Consider the following 18,466-nt stretch of genomic DNA (forward strand, 5'->3'; position numbering starts at 1 on the left):
AGATCATTACCGGAGCCAAAGTCGGATGCTTAACCAACTGAGCCACTCAGGTGCCTCTCAGAACCAAGTTTTAAATCATAGCCCCTATATTGACAACTTTAAAACTTCTGCACTCTTAATAGTAAAGGATAACAGTAAGGGTTAAGTAAATGTCTTCTCTTGCTTTAAAAAAAAAAAAATTTTTAACATTTACTTATTATGAGAGACACAGAGCATGTGCAGGGGAGGGGCAGAGAGAGAGGAAGACACAGAATCCGAGGCAGGCTCCAGGCTCTGAGTGGTCAGCGCAGAGCCCGACGCAGGGCTTGAACTCACGACCCTTGAGATCATGACCTGAGCCGAAGGGCTCGAACTCACGAACCTTGAGATCATGACCTGAGCTGAAGTCAAACGCTTAACCACTGAGCCACCGAGGCGCCCCTCTTCTCTTACTTTTATATGCTGTAAAAGTTGACAAGAAATTATTTCTTACTCATTGAATAGTTTTGTATCTTTCTCCCTCCTGAATAAGGTAGAAAAGTCTATCCTTGCTGCAGTGTTGTTAATTCTTTAATGGTCATATATTTCAGATCTCAGTGGGAAATGGAGAAGCATAATCTGGAAAGCACAATTAAAACATACTTAAACAAACTGAATGCAGAAACTAGCAGAGCTTTAACAGCTGAGGTAATACATAAATACATAAATACATAAATAAGGAGAGAGAGAGAGATGGGGTTGGGGAGGGAAGTTTTCCTTGTATACTAGTATACTAAAGAATTGAAAAAAAAACCTTATTTCTGAATAAACAAATAAGTCATCTTAGGACCAGCCAGAAAACATAACTCCAACTTTTGTGCTCTTTGACTCATTGCAATTTTATACATGATTACTTCATTGTTGATGACTTTATGTTGTTTTCCTCCCCCAGATGACTTCAGGAGATTGGTCTGCTTCAGTATATGTAGGAAATACACACATTTTGGGAAAATTCTCATGAAGCCAGGTCACTAAGCCAAGTTTATAAGAATAACATTTTACTGCTGCTGGAGATAATATCTCCTTTCTTTGTTAGTTCCTATGTAGATCTTCCCAAAACACATATACATCATACACTCCCAATTTCAAAACCAACTTACCTTCTAGACCCCCAGAATGTCACTCACAGTTTGTTCTAAGTTAACTTAGAACACCACAACTAGGGTCTCTTCTAAAAGATATGTGATTGATTATCTGTATGGATGTAATTTTTATTTATAGATATTCAAACTTGATATAAAATGTTTTATATCAAACGCTCTAAAAATTTTTAGAGAGTTCACTAACATTAAAAGGATTATATATCTTCCTACCTCTGTCATGGGTGAGCTCTATTCTTTAGCAGAATAATTGGGAATCTGGAGGTCAACAATCAAGGAATGATACCTGAACCAAAAATAATCTGGAGAGTAAAATGCTAGCTATAACTGAAAAACCAAACCCTCAGATTACTTTAAGAGCTCAAGTTTGTATATTTTGTTTCTCACTACTTTTACTCAGAAAGTTTCTTTCTGCTTGCATGATTAATTTTATAAACCCTTAATGCTGTCCAAGAATATAATCTACTTTCAGTGAATATTGAGTGATTACTGAGAAAAAACAGAGGCCAAGTAACCATGCAACAATAATGGTGCCGAAGGAATTCCTGCTGTGGGGGAGACATTGGACCCATTGACCTCCCAAAGTCCATTTGGACTGCATGCTCCTCCTGTGTGGTCTTATTATTTTCTGATCCCTTCCTCAATTAACAAAACAAAACAAATAGCAGGATTCTTTTGAGTTTTCTTAAACTTTGCTGCATAGTAGAGTTACCTGAGAACTTTAAAAAATCCTAGCACTCAGGCTCTACCTGGTATCAATTAAATTAGAATTTCTGGGACCAAGGCACCATTTTTTTTTAAAGTTTCTCAGATGATACCAGGGTATGTTCAAGCTTGAAAAACTAATGTTCTGGAATGGTTACCAACTCAGTAACCATTGACTAAAAAAGTTAGAGTTGCAGAATTAGAGTTTTTCTAATGTATTATGGATGGTCAAGAGGCTCAGGTGCTGGAAGAGATTGAAAAATAGCTTCACCTTTACTAGAAATGATTTAGAAAACAACGTGTTCATTTACAAGGACACCTTCAACTTCTTTGTCTTTCTCTCAAAAATCTGTAGGTGTACTTCTTACAGTGTCGTAGAGATTTTGGTCTGCTCCACCTAGAGCAGACTGAAAAGGAATGCCTCAGTCAGCTTGCCAGGGTGACTCACATGGCGGCAAGGTAACATTTTACTCTTCCTTAATGCTTCTTTATCTCAGAGATACTAACAAGAGGCTTTGAGGTCAAACATAATCTGTGTTTTACATGTAAGACACCAGAGTCTTTGGAGTAAACAAACCCTTATTTTTTTTAAACCTCAAAATTCATTTAGTCACTTTGATACTTTTGCTTGGTTGCTTTTCCCGAAGCACTGAGAAATCTGAGCACAGTAATAGCTGCGGACAAATTTTTCCCTTCCCCTGAAGTGAAGTAGATGAAAAATCTCAGAAACATGCATCCAGACTAGATATTTACAAAACGGGGTGGATTCTAAGTGGAAAACCTTTTTTCTAATAGATTTCTCTTCTAATGCTTGATTTTATATACTTTTGGAATACATTGAGGGAAAGATCAGTATTAACACCTGAAATCCTAAGTTAAAGCCAATTTCTTGCTGTGTGATAATAAGTGATTTTTTAAATTTGGGGCAGGTTGCATGAGACTGTCCTTAAATTTATAATTTTATGGAGTATACCTTCATGCTTAAAGAATTAACTAAATTAGAATTTCTGGGACCAAGGCATCATTATTTTTTTAATGATGATCATTTTAATGATCATCATTATTCTCCAATTCTAAAGAATCAGAATCTCTGATGTTTAGCAAGATTCCCAGGATATACTGATGTGCATTCGGGTCCGGGAAGCACTGTTGTAAGTGATCAGTCTATCTTTGCTTGCTAGAGGGAGAAGGGGCACTCTATAAACTAAAATATTATCAAGCCTCTTTGTATAAGATGATCTCAGTGATAACTTATTCTGCTCTTTTAAAACTGGTGTGCTGGGTGACACTGGGGTGGGGATATTTTAATAGAGCCTTTTGAAAGGCCTCATGAAATCTCTTCTAGAGATGGCAGACCTTCCACACCTCAAAGCTGTTCCTACTTAAGTCATCTGATGGGCATGTTTGGCAGAGCTGCTGTGTTTGTGTAGTTTATGCACTGCATCGAGGCAGCAGTCTAATTCATCCTCGCAGAAGAGGTAGTTCTTTCTGATTTGCCCTCCCATAAGGGTATCTTTTAGGAATTTGCACAAGAGCTGATAGGCCACATATGGCCCTGGGATGTCAGGGCTACTGTGAAGATAGTCTAAAACCTGCTTCCAAGAGGACTCAGCATCTGGAAGGATGCTCTTGCTTTTGATGGCTAGGGCATTTCCCTGTTTGGCCTTCTCTGCTTCCTTACTTCAACAGAGGGATTCCTGTGTAAAGATTTCATATGTCCTAAAAAATATTGCCACGATAGAAAAACACTTGGTGTTGTGGAAGCAGAAGTTGTATTTGCTCTTGAAAAAGAAAATATATTCCCCGTCTTTGTTTTATTTTTAATAACCAAACCCTTCCATACAACTTTGTGCCCATGTGAGGTAATTGTTGGTGTCGGAGGTAATTTTGTTGCTGTTTTATATTATTTACATACATGCTAAAGAATATAATGGAAATTTTTAGAGACCTATGTGGTATATAAAAAGAAAGAATTTTCTCTTGTGTCTCCTTTCCTACATCAGTAACCTGGAATCACTTCAATTAAAGGCTGCAGTAGAGAGTTGGAATGCCATTGTAACAGACGTTAGAAATAAGATTGCATTCCTCAGGGTAAGTGCTGAAGTATCTTTAGAGTAAATTGAATGTTGTAGGAGGTATATACATAAAGAAAACATGTAACATTAACAACAATTACTGGAGAAATTTAAGGAAGAACATGTTTTTTTTCAGTTATTACAATTTATGCCTTTTTAAGGTTTGAGATCGATATTTCCATGTAGTTGATTGTAGACAGAATCGTAGGCTAATACATGTGGGTTTTTCAGGTCTTTCAAGTCCTTCGTACAATAAAGGAACTCAAAAATTGTGCTTCACACCTAATTTTCCTAGAATTCCAAAGCTGATTCTGCTCTAATCAAAAATAATTGTCATAACTTGGTCTGAGTAATTCTATGTTTATATAATTAAAAGGACAATCAAGCAGACCTGTCTTGGTTTTCAGTCTTAGATTTTATGTTCTTATTCCATAATGCGAAATATTTATTCATTATTTAATAGAATTAGGACTATGCTTAACGTAATCTAAAGAGGTAACCTACTGAATATTTAATAATTTCTTCATTTGGCCTTAGGATATTTTTGTATTTATATCTTCAGGTAAATATATAATGTTCAGTGTTTTGTGATTTCACAACACTGCTAGCAAAACAATGACATTTAATTGTGACAACTGCCTCAGAGCATTACCTATTTGTCCAGCTTTTCCGGTGGCCGTCTTGACTGTTTCTTTCCAAGACTCTTGTTATGAGGTCTTCAGTGATGCTTAGCATTTCTGTTGGGTTTACTCACTGGCCTCACAAGAGCAGCTACATCTTTGTCTTCTTTCATGCACAGGTCTTCTGTGTGAAGTTTCTAATGTTTTATTTCTTTTCTGGTCTCTGTGGGTTGTTTACAAAATAATACTGTGAAGTAACAATGCCAAAAACTTTTGAGAGTATGTAGTTAAGCTTCAGAGATTGGAGTCTTAGTTTTGGCAAAATCCATGACGATAAAACAAAGGTATATATAATACTAGAGAAAACTAGAGGTATAACTCTGAGATAAACAAAATGTGGATATTTAATGAGTATTCCATAAAATTTCCCCTCCAGTTTTTAAAGTGAACATTTGCCAAGTAGCTCAACTCTTCGTTACAAATACTGTTTTCCCATATTTATCAGCCCGATATTACTTACAGCTTCTTAAATCTTTAGACACTATTCACTTTATATCAGTGATTCCCATTTTGGGGCTGAAAATTATGGAAATACTGAAGAATTATCATAGGATCTGTGAATTATGTGTCTTTGTATCTTGCCAGTACATTTGGGGATAGTGTGTTATAGAATTACTTTATGTCAAAAATCGTTTTTATGTTATTTCTGACATAATTGGTTGAGAATCACTGTTGTGTGTTTTATTATTCAAAACTGCATCGAGTATTCCCATATGCTATTTCTTTGAGGTTTATTTTGCACTAAAATATTGTTTCTCTTGTTCTACTAGACACAGTACAATGAACAAATTAACAAGGTGAAGCAAGGGTTTGCCTTGAGTACCCTACCTCCAATCCAGCTTCCTCCACCACCACCTAATCCTGACATACTGGTAAGAAATGGGACATTTTGAAAAATTGCCATCTTCATCTTGATGAAGTGCTAAGGGCTATATGTTTAATGTGTGTTCAAACTAGAATAGGCACATACTGTGCATATTGTTTGTAATTATGTCTATTCCTGCTATATTATTTCCAGATGATATAACTAGTTGACTGGCTTAGCCACGCCAATACATAGGTGTATCACTGGATTTTAGTGATGTATTTGGTAGCTAAAGAGGTAATGTATTCTCATTCATCCTGTCAATCTCACCTGTAAGGTAAGAAAAAACTGATGGATGGGCAGAATTCCCAATGCTCTCAGGTTACCCCTAGATGACTAAACCATCTCAGTATAGTACCCTAGCAGTTTAGACTTCACCCCTCCACTTCTACTTTGAACATTCTGTTCCTTAACTTTTATCCCTATTCTACCTTTAGTAGCTTCCATTTATGCCCCTTTCCTGCTTATTGCTGGGAATCAGTGAGTCTCAATCAGCTATCTCTCTGTTGGACTATTTATATTATCCTTCTGGGAAACATAGTACCTTAACCCAATAAATTCACACAGCTTTTCAAAAGACCTTTCAGGAAAGAACCATTAGGTGATCATTTTTATTATCAAAACACATCTGGGAATAGGAAAAGGAGTAAGGTGTGAGATATTTAGTGGCCAGTCACTTTCAACCCCAGCACTTCTGCTTGTAGTAGAACTTTGAAAATGTTATTTCTGTAAATAGTTGAGTGTATCAGAGAACTTGAAAATTGTGTGAATTGTGTGGAGTTACACTGTGTTTCAAAAGCAGAATCCAAAGCTAAAAGCATTATGTGGTGTACACCATGGTCTTTAGAATGCAGTATTGCCTTTTATATTTTTAGTTCAGTTTTTATAGGAGCACTACATTATGAACATTATTATTCTAGGCTTGGAACTTCATCATACTCAATTACCCCGATAAGAAATATTATATGCAAATGATGGAGAAATCCAAAGAGTCCTTGTAGTTCTACAGGAAGTAACACATATGCTTGTATGATTTCTAGAAACTGCTTTCTGCCCATTTTCAAACTACCACCTATAGGTTGTAGTTAAACTCTCCGATAACTCTAAATATAAAATGGCTCCAGAGACTCCGAAGCCACATACAGAGTTTTCTTTGAAGTTTCTTGAAACCAGATCAGCACAAGCTGTCTGATACCAGTGATAACTCCATAGCTGACATATGTAGTTAAACTTTGACCTCTAGATCCTCATCACTTTGAAGGCTTTCTTATGTCTGATGGGGCTTAACCCAGGTTTAGTCAAGGGAAAACCCCACTGGCAGTTAAGCTCTGTGCGTCCTTCTGCTAACATCTGAGAGGTACATGTGTATCTTTTGTGCTTCCTAACTAGCATCACCGCTGTGTTTGATCAAAACTAACAGTTGTGTTCAAGTTCAAGCATCAGCGACCACTAAACATTAGTGGAACAGTTTGAGAGTGCAAATGCTAGAAATGTAACGATGCTATTTGCCGTAAGTTAAGATTATTCAATGGAAACATACTAGAGATCTGGGTTTAAGTCCTAACTCTCTGAATAACTATGTTATTCTTGGAAAAATCAGCTATGCTGGACTTTGTTTTTTCCATGTATAACACCAGGAAATTATACTAGATGACCTGGTTACTAAAATACATCTATGGGTATGTATGTAAGTGATGAATCACTAGATTATATTCCTTAAACTAATATCACACTATATGTTAACTAGAATTTAAATAAAAACTTGAAATATACATACATACATACATACATACATACATACAAAGAGTTCATCTATCTCTGAGATCCTAGTATTATAAAGAATAGTCAACAGGCTTTAAATGTATAGTAGTCTAACCTGAGAAATCTGAAATAAGGGGTACTCTTCCCAGTTTAACCCAGTATTTTTTATATGTTTTTATTATATCTTGGGTTTTGTACCCTGGCTATCTAATTCTCCCAAGTAGTATTAGGTAGTGGCTGTCTGCAAAGAGAGCAGGAATACTGACTCATACCCACCATCCGTTCATTCTTTAAAAACTTTACATTATGAAAATTGAAACACAAAAATAGAATAGTATAATGAACCTCTGTGAACTAAGAGAGCCAACATTTTGTTAATCTTGTTTCATGTCATCCTCTTCTTCCTACTGGGATATTTTAAAGTACATATCATATAATCTCATCCATGTATACTTCATCCTAAAAGATGAGGATATTATTATTATTGGATATAATGATAACACCATTTTTTTACCTAAGAAAATTAAAAATTTTAATATCTAAAATCCAGTTAAAATTTATATTTCCCAATTGCCTTAAAAATGTCTTTTTCTTACCTAATTTGCAATATTTCCAATTTGATTATAATTACTCTTTTAATAACTTATTTTTAAAAACAATTCAAATAAAGTTTAAACTTCGCATGTGGCTCATTGTTCTTTAAATCTCTAGCAGCTACCCTCCCCCCTCTCTTTTACTCATGTCATTTATTTGTTAAAAAAGTTCAAATTCCCACATTATTGATTTAATTGATTGCATCCTTGTGATGTCATTGTACATGTTCTGTTTTCTATAAACTGTTGATTAGATCTAGACGGTTGCTTAAAATCAGGTTCAGTATTTTTAGCAAGAGTACCTTATAGACAATGATATACACAATGTCTTTCCTTTAGTGCTATTAAATAAGAATCCGGTGTAAACCTCATGTATTCATTTTATTGTTCCCTATTAATCTATGATCTGTGTTGATGTTCATTTTTTTTTCCAATTCAAAAAATATTTGAATTTCTGTTTATGCCAGTGCTAGACTTGGCACATAGTAGAAACTTAATCTGTCCTCTTCTGTAGTCTAGTCAGTAAGGTATCCATCCCATTGCTAGATGCTAAGAAGGGCTAGCTTTCCACAGCCCCCTGGAAGGTGCAGTAACACCTATAAGCGTGTCTACAAGTCATTGTAAGGGGGTTTATGCCCCAGGCCCACTGCACTTCAGCTTTCTGCTCTCATTGGAGCTAACCATAAAGTCAAAATCCATCAGGTGATACAAGTTCCCTGCAATGCATAACCAAGGAAAGTAATATTTTCTATAGTCAGCTTTGGTCCTTTATAATTTCTGAGTATCAGTATTATTCATCAATGTGGACAGTACTCATTGAGGAGCCTCTTAGCATAGTCCTATATTATTATAGTTGGGAGGGAACTTTAAAAATTACTTAACCTAATAACCCTCTGCTTTATAGATTAGTAACGGCATCCCTGGTTACCCAGCCAGGTAGAAAGAGAGACTAGAACTCACTTCTCTTCTCTCTCTGCTCTTTTGTATATTCACTACCCTTAGCTTTTCCAAAAATGCGTACATTTAACTGTTATGACAACACCAATTCTAATGCTAGTGCTTTGTATCTAGATTTCAAATTGTTTTCCCCCAAACATTGCTCTATGAATTTAGATCATTGCCTATTTAATATATAAATGTATTGGGTTTTTGTTTTTTTTAACCTTTTCTATTTTAGATGCAGCAGTTCTTGGGAAGACCTCTTATGAAAGAATCTTTCTTTAGACCCATACTCACTGTTCCTCAGATGCCTGCCGTTTGCCCTGGAGTCATCTCTGCACCTGGCCAACCTAGAGCTCCGCTGGTACAGATCCCTTTTTGGTGGAATAGTTGTTATCACCACAGTAGACTTCGTGAATGAATGTGTTCTGTTTATTTGATAGGTGGTGATGGTGGTGGTAGTAGTGGAGGGGAGGATAGCTGAATGACAGGTGAATGAATAGTTCCATTTGAAGTGTTGTGCTAAGAGCATTCCATATATTATTTTGTTAGCTGATACTGGTTTAGCTTCTGGAGACAAAGATAAATACCTTTTTATAGTAGACAGTCCTTATAGGATTTTATAGTTTTGCTTCTATAATAGCAACAATATAGGGTAGATTAATATTTTTAATAGATAATTTATATTTAGCATGTTTGATGGGTAATTAGAAAGCAAAGAAGCCAATTCATAACAAAGTTATGCCACAAAGCTAAAGAAAAACTTTATTTACACAAACATACACACACATATGTATAGTAGCACACAAACAGAATATAATTTGCATCACCTTGGAATATACTATAAAGTGATGAATCGTCCTCCTAGCTACAACTAGCCAGATAAGCCTTATCCAAACCTGAAGAGGCAATAGAGAAAATTTAAATGACCAGGATTATTAGTTGTAATCTTGGCAAAGGTAAATGTTTTTTAATAAAAAAAAATCTTGTCCCAGAAGATTGATGTTAATTAACTAAGGAAAATTCTCTAATCTTGATTTTCCATAAGCACATTCTTATCAGTTTTTTATACCTATAAATAGTCTCCCTTTGAAATATATAGTCAGATGGACTCTTTATTTTTGCAGAGGCTGACTCTGCTAATAAATATGTACATAGACCTTAACATGTTAACTGAGTACCACATCTCTTTATTCCCCATGATATCACAGTGTTGTTCATGTGGTTTTCTCCCCCATCATTATATTAAAGATAGTTTTGTGTGTGTGTACATACACACACACACACACACCCTTATTGAAAACTTTGAAGTACCTCAACCTAATAAGATTATTTTCTGATTCCTGGGGAAAAGGTTGACACTAAGGCAAACCCAGATGTCTGGGCAGTTTTCTCCTCTAAGTAGGCTTTGTAGGAGTTACTTCAGTAGCTGTTAGTAATTGCTAATCTTTCATGAGTAATCTTATATTTGAAAATAACCTGTAAAGCCTTAGGTAAAAGTTGTCATGTTTATAATTATCCTAGTAATCAGCTAAAAGTGTTCACTTCCTGATATTAATTAGAATCTTAAAGTTTCTAAGAAGAAATGCCATAACATATGGCAAAACTGATGGTTTCATGGCTCAGAGGTGTCACTACAACTTGCATACCACCTTTGTCTGTAACATTCATGAGACATGGGGCAGACATTCTAGTAGTGGTCTCATCTTTATTTCTTTGAAAATTCAACTATAGCATAAACTACTTTTATAATTAGAAAAATCATAAAAAATGGAAATGCAAGCTAGTGCAGCCACTCTGGAAAATAGTATGCAGGTTCCTCAAAAAACTAAAAATAGAACTACCCTATGACCCAGTAATTGCACTACTAGGCATTTATCCACGGGATACAGGTGTGCTGTTTTGAAGGGACACATGCACCCCCATGTTTATAGCAGCACTATCAACAATAGACAAAGTATGGAAAGAGCCCAAATGTCCATCGATGGATGAATGGATAAAGAAGATGTGGGGGGTGTGTGTGTGTGTGTATACACACACACACACAATGGAGTATTACTCAGCAATCAAAAAGAATGAAATCTTGCCATTTGCAACTATGTGGATGGAACTGGAGGGTATTATGCTCAGTGAAATTAGTCAGAGAAAGACAAATATATGACTTCACTCATATGAGGACTTTAAGAGACAAAACAGATGAACATAAGGGAACAAAAAGAATATAAAAGCAGGGAGGGACAAAGCATAAGAGACTCATAAATATGGAGAACAAACAGAGGGTTACTGCAGGGGGTGTGGGAGGGGGGATGGGCTAAATGGGTAAGGGGCACTAAGGAATCTACTCCTGAAATCATTGTTGTACTATATGCTAACTAATTTGGATGTAAGTAAAAAAAAAATTTTTTTAAATCATAAAGCAAATAACAGAAATATACAAAGTAGAAAGTAAAATTATTTTGCAGTTAAATCCTAGGAAATAATCAGTTTACAGATTGTTTATAACTTGAGCCCTTTTCTATGCATATGTATTTTTTTAATTTAATATAAAAATGAGCCCTACCATAAATACTATACCACAGACTTTTTAAAAAAATGAAACATAATGGGGCACTTGGGTGGCTTAGTTGGTTAAGTGTCCGACTCTTGATTTCGGCTCGGGTCATGATCTCACAATTGTGAGATCGAGCCCTGCATCAGACTCCGCACTGGGCATGGAGTCTGCTTAGGATTCTTTCTCTCTCCCTCTTCCTCTCCCCTGCTCATGCATGCATGTGCATGTTCCCCCTCTCTCTCAAAAAAACCAAAACCAAATGAAACAAAACAAAAACCTTTCATGGGCATGTCTTCTTCTCAGATATATAGATATGTTTCTAAGGACCTGATTAAATATGCTATAATTCACTCATTCCCCTGTTAGCACACTAGTTGTTTCTTTACTATTCTAAAATACAGCAGTAAATACTCTGTATTTCTGTAATTTCTTCAATTACGGAGACACACATGTCTCCTTTTCAAAATAAGGGTAATTAAAAACAAGAAGTATTGTGCTAGTTAAATTTTTTAAAAAATTCTAAAAAGGGAATGTATAGGTCGATATTCTTCCTCTTCATTCTACCCATTTTCTGAGGTATGGAAATACCATGTTGTCATGGAATGTTACTTCCTAATAACTAAAGCTGATGGGTTATAACTCTGTGTTCCTTTCAGATGACTGGTATAGCCTGGACTGTACCGGCGCCTGTGGGAGACGCTGGGCCTCCTCCCAGTGCAGGTCTGGGAAGTGACCCCCCCATGATGAATTGGGAGAGGATTATAGACAGGCTGAAAACTGCTTTTCCACAACAAACCAGGTACCTTAATTTTTATTTAGTTGTGAGTACAGATCATACTCTACGTTTTCCACCACCATAATTAGGGGAATGAAACAAACATACACACAAATATATTTCTTTTCCATTGCCTTGGTAAGGAAAATGAAATTTAAAGGGATACTGTTCAATATAAATGCTAAGCCTCTTCACTAAATATATTAGTCTTAAATTATGACAGAATAGATTTTTAAATTTAGGTTTGCTCATTTACTAAAAAGTATAACTAGTCATAAGCCTATCCAATTTTAATGCCACCAGTTACAATAATTAATAACCTCTTTCCAAAATGAATTTTGATTGTATGCTTATATATAAGCCCAAACATCAGGTTTTACTTTCCTATTTCCTTAATTTTATTTAGGGCTCTTAGTTTTTGTTAGGGAACACAGTTAAATGCAAGAAATAATTATTTTGCTGTGGTTTTCACAGTTCTGACTTTAGCAGAAAGATATTTTTCTTCTCCAGAAATGAAGTTTTTTATCCTTTTGTATTTAAGGAAATAATTCCAGTTTTTAACCAGTATTTTCATTTGAAGGCTAACACTTTTATTTAATGAACATATTGGTATGCTTCAGGATTACGGTTTTCTAAATATAGTGAACAGACAATGAAAATAGAACTGTAATACAGTTATAAGTATATGTACATATAAAATGTATAAAATGAATAGTAATCCAAGGTAGTTTACCAGGCTGATGACCTGACACTTCATTTGGGAAAGAAAATATTTCATCCTATTCTATCCTACCAAAAATGTATACAGACTTTGAGTCAACGGAATATGGGATTTGAAAAGGAATGTATTGATTGTGTGATAAAGAAACCTACATTATTTTAATGTGTCTTCTAGCTTCTCTGTTCAGTTTTAATTTTGTAAAACTCAGAAACAAAACAAAGATTAAATATTAACACAGAAAAGAGACCTATAGTAACCCAAGTTAAAAGGAGTACTTTAGTCCTGAGTAAGAGCAGTTAGAGACATGATATAAAGAGCTTAGTACATAAGTAAGTAGATAACAACCTCAATTTTCATACAGTAAGTTTTCAAAAACAGTTAAAGTTCTTTTTTGGAAAGAATAAATATTAAATAAACTTGAGTTTTCATTTTGGTTTAAGATAAATTTAGGTAGACTTTAGATCAGAGACCTAAAGGGCCACATCTCTATTCTACATACCCATCATATGATAGGATTTTGTAACTTGTATGGAGGGCATGCCCTCAAGGCAGTAGGAAAAATCACCACTGCTCTTTATTTGACCTCTTCCAGAAAGGAGCTTACGGATTTCTTACGGAAATTGAAGGACATTCATGGGAAATCCTTATCTGGACTGACATTTGATGAAATTGTGTACAAGATTTCCCAATTTATTGACCCCAAGAGATCACAGGTAAAAAACAAAAACAAACCTGTATCAGGTAGTTAGCAGTCTTAATTATCTTCATGTCTGTTCCAATAACCTGTAATCACATTAAACATCTATTAAAAATTGAACTTCAACTTAAATGGTATAGGAAGTCTTTTTGAAATACTACCTGATCATTCTCGAATAAAAATGATCCTCTTGGAATTGATTCTAGGTTACTTTGACTCTAAAGGAAGACATTATTTCTAATTTTTGTAAAGACTTGTTTTAATTAAAAGGGCATATAGAGTTGTTTTTAACTTGGCTTTGAGTATACAAGTAATATTACTAACATTTTATTTCAGGATTTTTCACAAATCTAATTGACCTTTATCCTTTTGCTAATTCTCACTGTACCCTATTTTCTATGCTATCCTACCAATTCTTCCTGTTTTTGAACACTTCTGAAAAAAAAAGTATAATATTCTTACTTTCAGAGTCAAGGAAAATCTGTGCCAAATGGTAACTGTGTTTCACCCAGCCACACTCCTCCACAGTCTAATGCCGCCCAGCCCCCCAAACCAGCCTGGAGGCCCCTTAGTTCACAAGGGCCTGCCACATGGGAAGGAGACAATAATTTGGTGAGAATGAGACTGTTGATTCTAAATACATTTAAATTTGGGAGAAAGAAAGGAGCTGAATTGGGCCTTCTGTGTGTATTTTCCCTAGGATGAAGAGGAGGAAGAAAAGGAGCCTTGTGTGATTTGTCATGAGAATCTCTCTCCAGAAAACCTCTCAGTTTTGCCTTGTGCTCACAAATTCCATTCTCAGGTAACCCTTTAAACTTATCTTTTTAAATATTTTGCCATTTAATCAACTAAGCAAGATTCATACTGCCTTACTTGAAGTCATTTATATGTATCATGGCTATAGCTGTGTTACGAATTCCATGGGAAAGAACTCCAGGCTTTGGAGAACCACACAGAAACATTGATGCCTGTTTTCCCCATACCTAGCCCCACTTTGCACCATGCTTTCTCAGATCTCTACATACCTTACACGAAAAGACAGACAGTGATGAAATTGAAATAATACAGAGTAGTTTCAAATAGAACTGGAGGGAATGTTGATTGACACAGCAACTGTGTCACTTCATCTCAATTTGCTATAAATAACATATAGTGTCCTTTGTTCCCATTTACTGATGACCCCTTCCCTTAGAAAGCAAAAGACTCACCTTAACCGTCTTTCCGGGCCTTGTATTTGCTTTTTAGGTGCTCAAGTTTCAGTTTTGATATTAGAAAAATCTGAGACTGGCATATCTTTTGTTGATTCTTGGCATTTGTATAGATTAGTTTCTGGTGTTGCTGTGCAAATGCTATCGATATACAATTTATGATCCAAGTCTAATGGCACAAAGATGTAATTTGACCCAGGAAAAGATAATCTTACATACAGTCTTCTCAGGGAAGTGAACAGTAAGTAGCCGGCTCATTCAAGCCGTATATGTATAACGTGACACATAGTTTGTATCTACTCTGATATGAAGAAGTGGACACAGAACGGCTACTCCCAAAAGACCAGGAAAGATACTGAGCCATTTGAAGCTTCCATTTAGAAAATAAATGTTTAATGAAACTTCTTATTCTTTGCCATTGTCTGTAGAATAGAAAGCAGGTGACCCACTGAGGTTACTTTTCTAGGGTTATTACAATTAGTGAGCCTAATATATAGTGCCTATTCTTTTTCCTGTTTGTTTTTAATTTACATCCAAGTTAGTTAGCATATGGTGCAACAATGATTTCAGGGGTAGATTCCTTAATGCCCCTTACACATTTAGCCCATCCCCCCTCCCACAACCCCTCCAGTAACCCTCTGTTTGTTCTCCACATTTAAGAGTCTCTTATGTTTTGTCCCCCTCCCTGTTTTTATATTATTTTTGCTTCCCTTCCCTTATGTTCATCTGTTCTGTGTCTTAAAGTCCTCGTATGAGCGAAGTCATATGATATTTGTCTTTCTCTGACTAATTTCACTGAGCATAAAACCCTCCAGCTCCATCCACGTAGTTGCAAATGGTATAGTGCCTATTCTTAATCTTCTCTCATCTGACCTGGCTCTCATTATTTATACAGGTAAAATTGATTTGTTTTTGGAGAGTTTTTACTCAAGCGAATGACTTAACAGATAGTTCATAGCTAAAGAATACTTCATTTTCACCAAAAAGACATCTGAAAAGTATATCCATCATCTAGGGATTTTAAATTCAAAACACCATTAGCACTTGGTACAAGGTATTAGTCACTTTTGTATTTTTTTCTGGATTATAAAGGAGAACAATATATAATTAACTAGAGGAAAAATATGTGGCAGGTTTCCTCAGCCTCTTTGTTAGGAAGAATTGGTACTCATCCTGAAAATTGGGTTTGGAGAAAGGATCCTAATAAACTGGCTGAAAAGTGTACCAGCTATATTGCTTAGTGAATCAGAGAAGGTGCCATTATTGCAGCAATTGGCTTGGCAATCTCCTAGATAAGGTTTTAAGATCCACCAGAAGACAGGTTGGCTGGTAACTGATTATATAGTGTAGCAGTTACCTCTGTTAGTCTAACTCTGAGAGTCTGACATGAATATTTTTGCTCCTTTAGTGCATTAGACCTTGGCTGATGCAACAGGGGACGTGCCCAACCTGTAGACTCCATGTTTTGTTACCAGAAGAATTTCCTGGTCACCCCAGCCGGCACTTACCCAAGATCTGATCCAAGAAGGTGACTATGCAAAAGAAGTTCAGTTATCATATTCCAGAATTTAGTTTTGCCTTATTATTATGAGCTGATAGTGTGAGTGGTGTGAAGAAGTGTGTTCTTTAGCTAGCTTCTTTTGCATGATACTAATCTCATCAAAGCTGCAGCCAAAGAGGACAGGATAAATCTTCAGGACTTGGAAATGAACTGAAAGGGCTTAAATTTTAAAAGTTATATTATATTTGCCCTTATCTTAGTAAGCATTTTCTTCTGATGGAAACATCACTGTTAACATAAATCTTGGGATGTTTTTTCTTGTCTTTTTCCTTCTTATTCCACTTACCCTTTACTGAAAATATGCTGCATTTTAATTTTCTGAAATTAAAAGGAAAAGTGGAATAGAAAACAAGTACAAAAATTCCACAGATTTTGTTCCTTTTGAGTTTTAAAACTGCTTACAAATTCTGTAACTGAATTATTTAAATTTTATCCCTATCTTCCCTGTTCTTGTCTAGCCTCTTAAGTGTGTACCCACAAAGAGATTACGAGCTACTTGAGGGTGGGGACCATACAGTAGTGTATTGGAGCTTAGCTAATAATAGTTTGTAAGAGATGACTGTTGAATTGTTAGGAATTTTGTGAGCCAGTTACCAAATTGTTGGTAGCTTGAAATGGGACATAGGAGTATTTATACCATAGGGATCCATAAATATTATAAGTAAAGGATTCTCTTCCCAAGAAGGGTTTTGTTAAACATGTACCAGCCCACCACTGAAACCATGTCCAATCCTCCTCTGTGTTCTCAATGCCTTGCACAGTAGGGTAAGCATAAATATTCCCAGAATCTGAAACAGGAAAGGAGTTAATGTGTAAATTAAGTCACTTGCTCAGTTAAATAATTGAGATCTTATGTTCATTTGTAAACATTGTCATTGGACCTTACACTTGTAGGATTCTTTTTTTCTGCCTTAAAAGTTTCTTAATATCACTTTTGTCTTGCTGCAGGGTATGAGGGACTGTTTATATGTAGCTGCTTCTTAGAACAAAGTTAATATCCACTGGGCTAAGCTGCTGCCTAAAGTTTGTCACTAAGAACTTTTATTCTTAGAGGTCAAAACCCTATTTTGAAAATAGTATTGTGTAAATGTTGTAAGTGTTATACATGTCTCTAGTTAAATATAAAGAATTCAGTTACCATGTAAGATGTTACCTGGTTCATATTTAAATAGTTTCCATAAATTAATGAAATTGAGACTGTGAATGTGTGTTTTGACTCAGCTATTTTCTCTGTATATTTCAGTGTAAATGTATCTTGAAGTTACTTTAAATCTGGTTAATTATCTATTTCTGTAATTGTATGCTAAATGTTTTCTTCTGTAATGATGACTGGAAAATGTAGAAGAAAATATCCAAAAATGAAGGCAGTCTTCTAGACACTTAAAATGCCAAGAATCTCTCAATTGAAAAATTCAGAAATTATAAGGCCTTTAAAAATTGTCTAACACCTTGAGGTCATATGGCAAATTATCTTGTAAAAAATGTTTCTTAGTTTGTTTACAACTACGATTTCACTGCATGTGGAAAAGATTTTATCTTTTAATCAGTCCCAATGTATCCTGAAACTGTTTTAAATCTATTTAAAACATCTATATCTGCTTAACTGTGATTTTTTTTTTTTCTGTTATGACAAAGAATAGGAAAATACCCAGGATGGTAGTCATTGAGACTTATAGAATGTCAGAATGATCCTCTAAGACTATCACCTCATTTTATAAGTACATCTTGCCTAAGATCATATGGATAAGTAGCATCGGGGCCAGTCCTAATTCTTGAAGGTGCTGGCACTTGGTCACAGGCATTCTTCACAAAATCAGTCTGTAAGAATTTCTTGGTGCTGACTCGGCCATCCTTGGGTCTAAGGATGGGGCCAGAGAACTCACCACAGTAGCTGTTATGTAGTGAGAATGTAATAGGATTGTACTTTTGAGAGTCATGTCCAATTCTACAGGTGCTGAAGGTAATGGTATTTTTTTCTTTTTGATAAGTATAATCAAACAATGAAGACAACTGTCAGGGACTTTCTATGTAAACAATACTCACTGTCAATCTTGGGGCTCCTGAGAGATCTAGAATCCCATCCTTCTCGGGGAATACAATGAGGGAAGTGGCAACATTTACATCAAAAACAATCTGTAAACATCTAGTAATATCATTACAGCTGCTGTCAGAAGATATGTCTTGTAATGTTTCCCTTCAAATTTATTTTGTCTATAA

The 18,466-nt window shown here is 35.4% G+C and overlaps 1 protein-coding gene across 5 annotated transcripts in view; it reads left to right on the forward strand.

Moving 5' to 3' along the window:
• DZIP3 (DAZ interacting zinc finger protein 3) overlaps positions 1–18,466 on the forward strand; it is a 130,901-nt gene that overhangs the window by 80,346 nt on the left and 32,089 nt on the right. For all 5 annotated transcript variants that reach the window (XM_049628142.1, XM_049628143.1, XM_049628141.1 and 2 more), the window contains 10 exons: positions 570–666; positions 2,179–2,282; positions 3,827–3,914; positions 5,349–5,450; positions 8,975–9,100; positions 11,944–12,086; positions 13,376–13,496; positions 13,949–14,092; positions 14,181–14,282; positions 16,097–16,216. In XM_049628142.1, the coding sequence (XP_049484099.1) occupies positions 570–666; positions 2,179–2,282; positions 3,827–3,914; positions 5,349–5,450; positions 8,975–9,100; positions 11,944–12,086; positions 13,376–13,496; positions 13,949–14,092; positions 14,181–14,282; positions 16,097–16,207 (1,138 nt within the window). In that variant the 3' untranslated portion in view covers positions 16,208–16,216. The remainder of the gene's footprint in view (positions 1–569; positions 667–2,178; positions 2,283–3,826; positions 3,915–5,348; positions 5,451–8,974; positions 9,101–11,943; positions 12,087–13,375; positions 13,497–13,948; positions 14,093–14,180; positions 14,283–16,096; positions 16,217–18,466) is intronic.

This window comes from Panthera uncia, chromosome C2 (assembly GCF_023721935.1).
Source record: "Panthera uncia isolate 11264 chromosome C2, Puncia_PCG_1.0, whole genome shotgun sequence".
In the NCBI taxonomy this organism is placed as follows: Eukaryota; Metazoa; Chordata; class Mammalia; order Carnivora; family Felidae; genus Panthera; species Panthera uncia.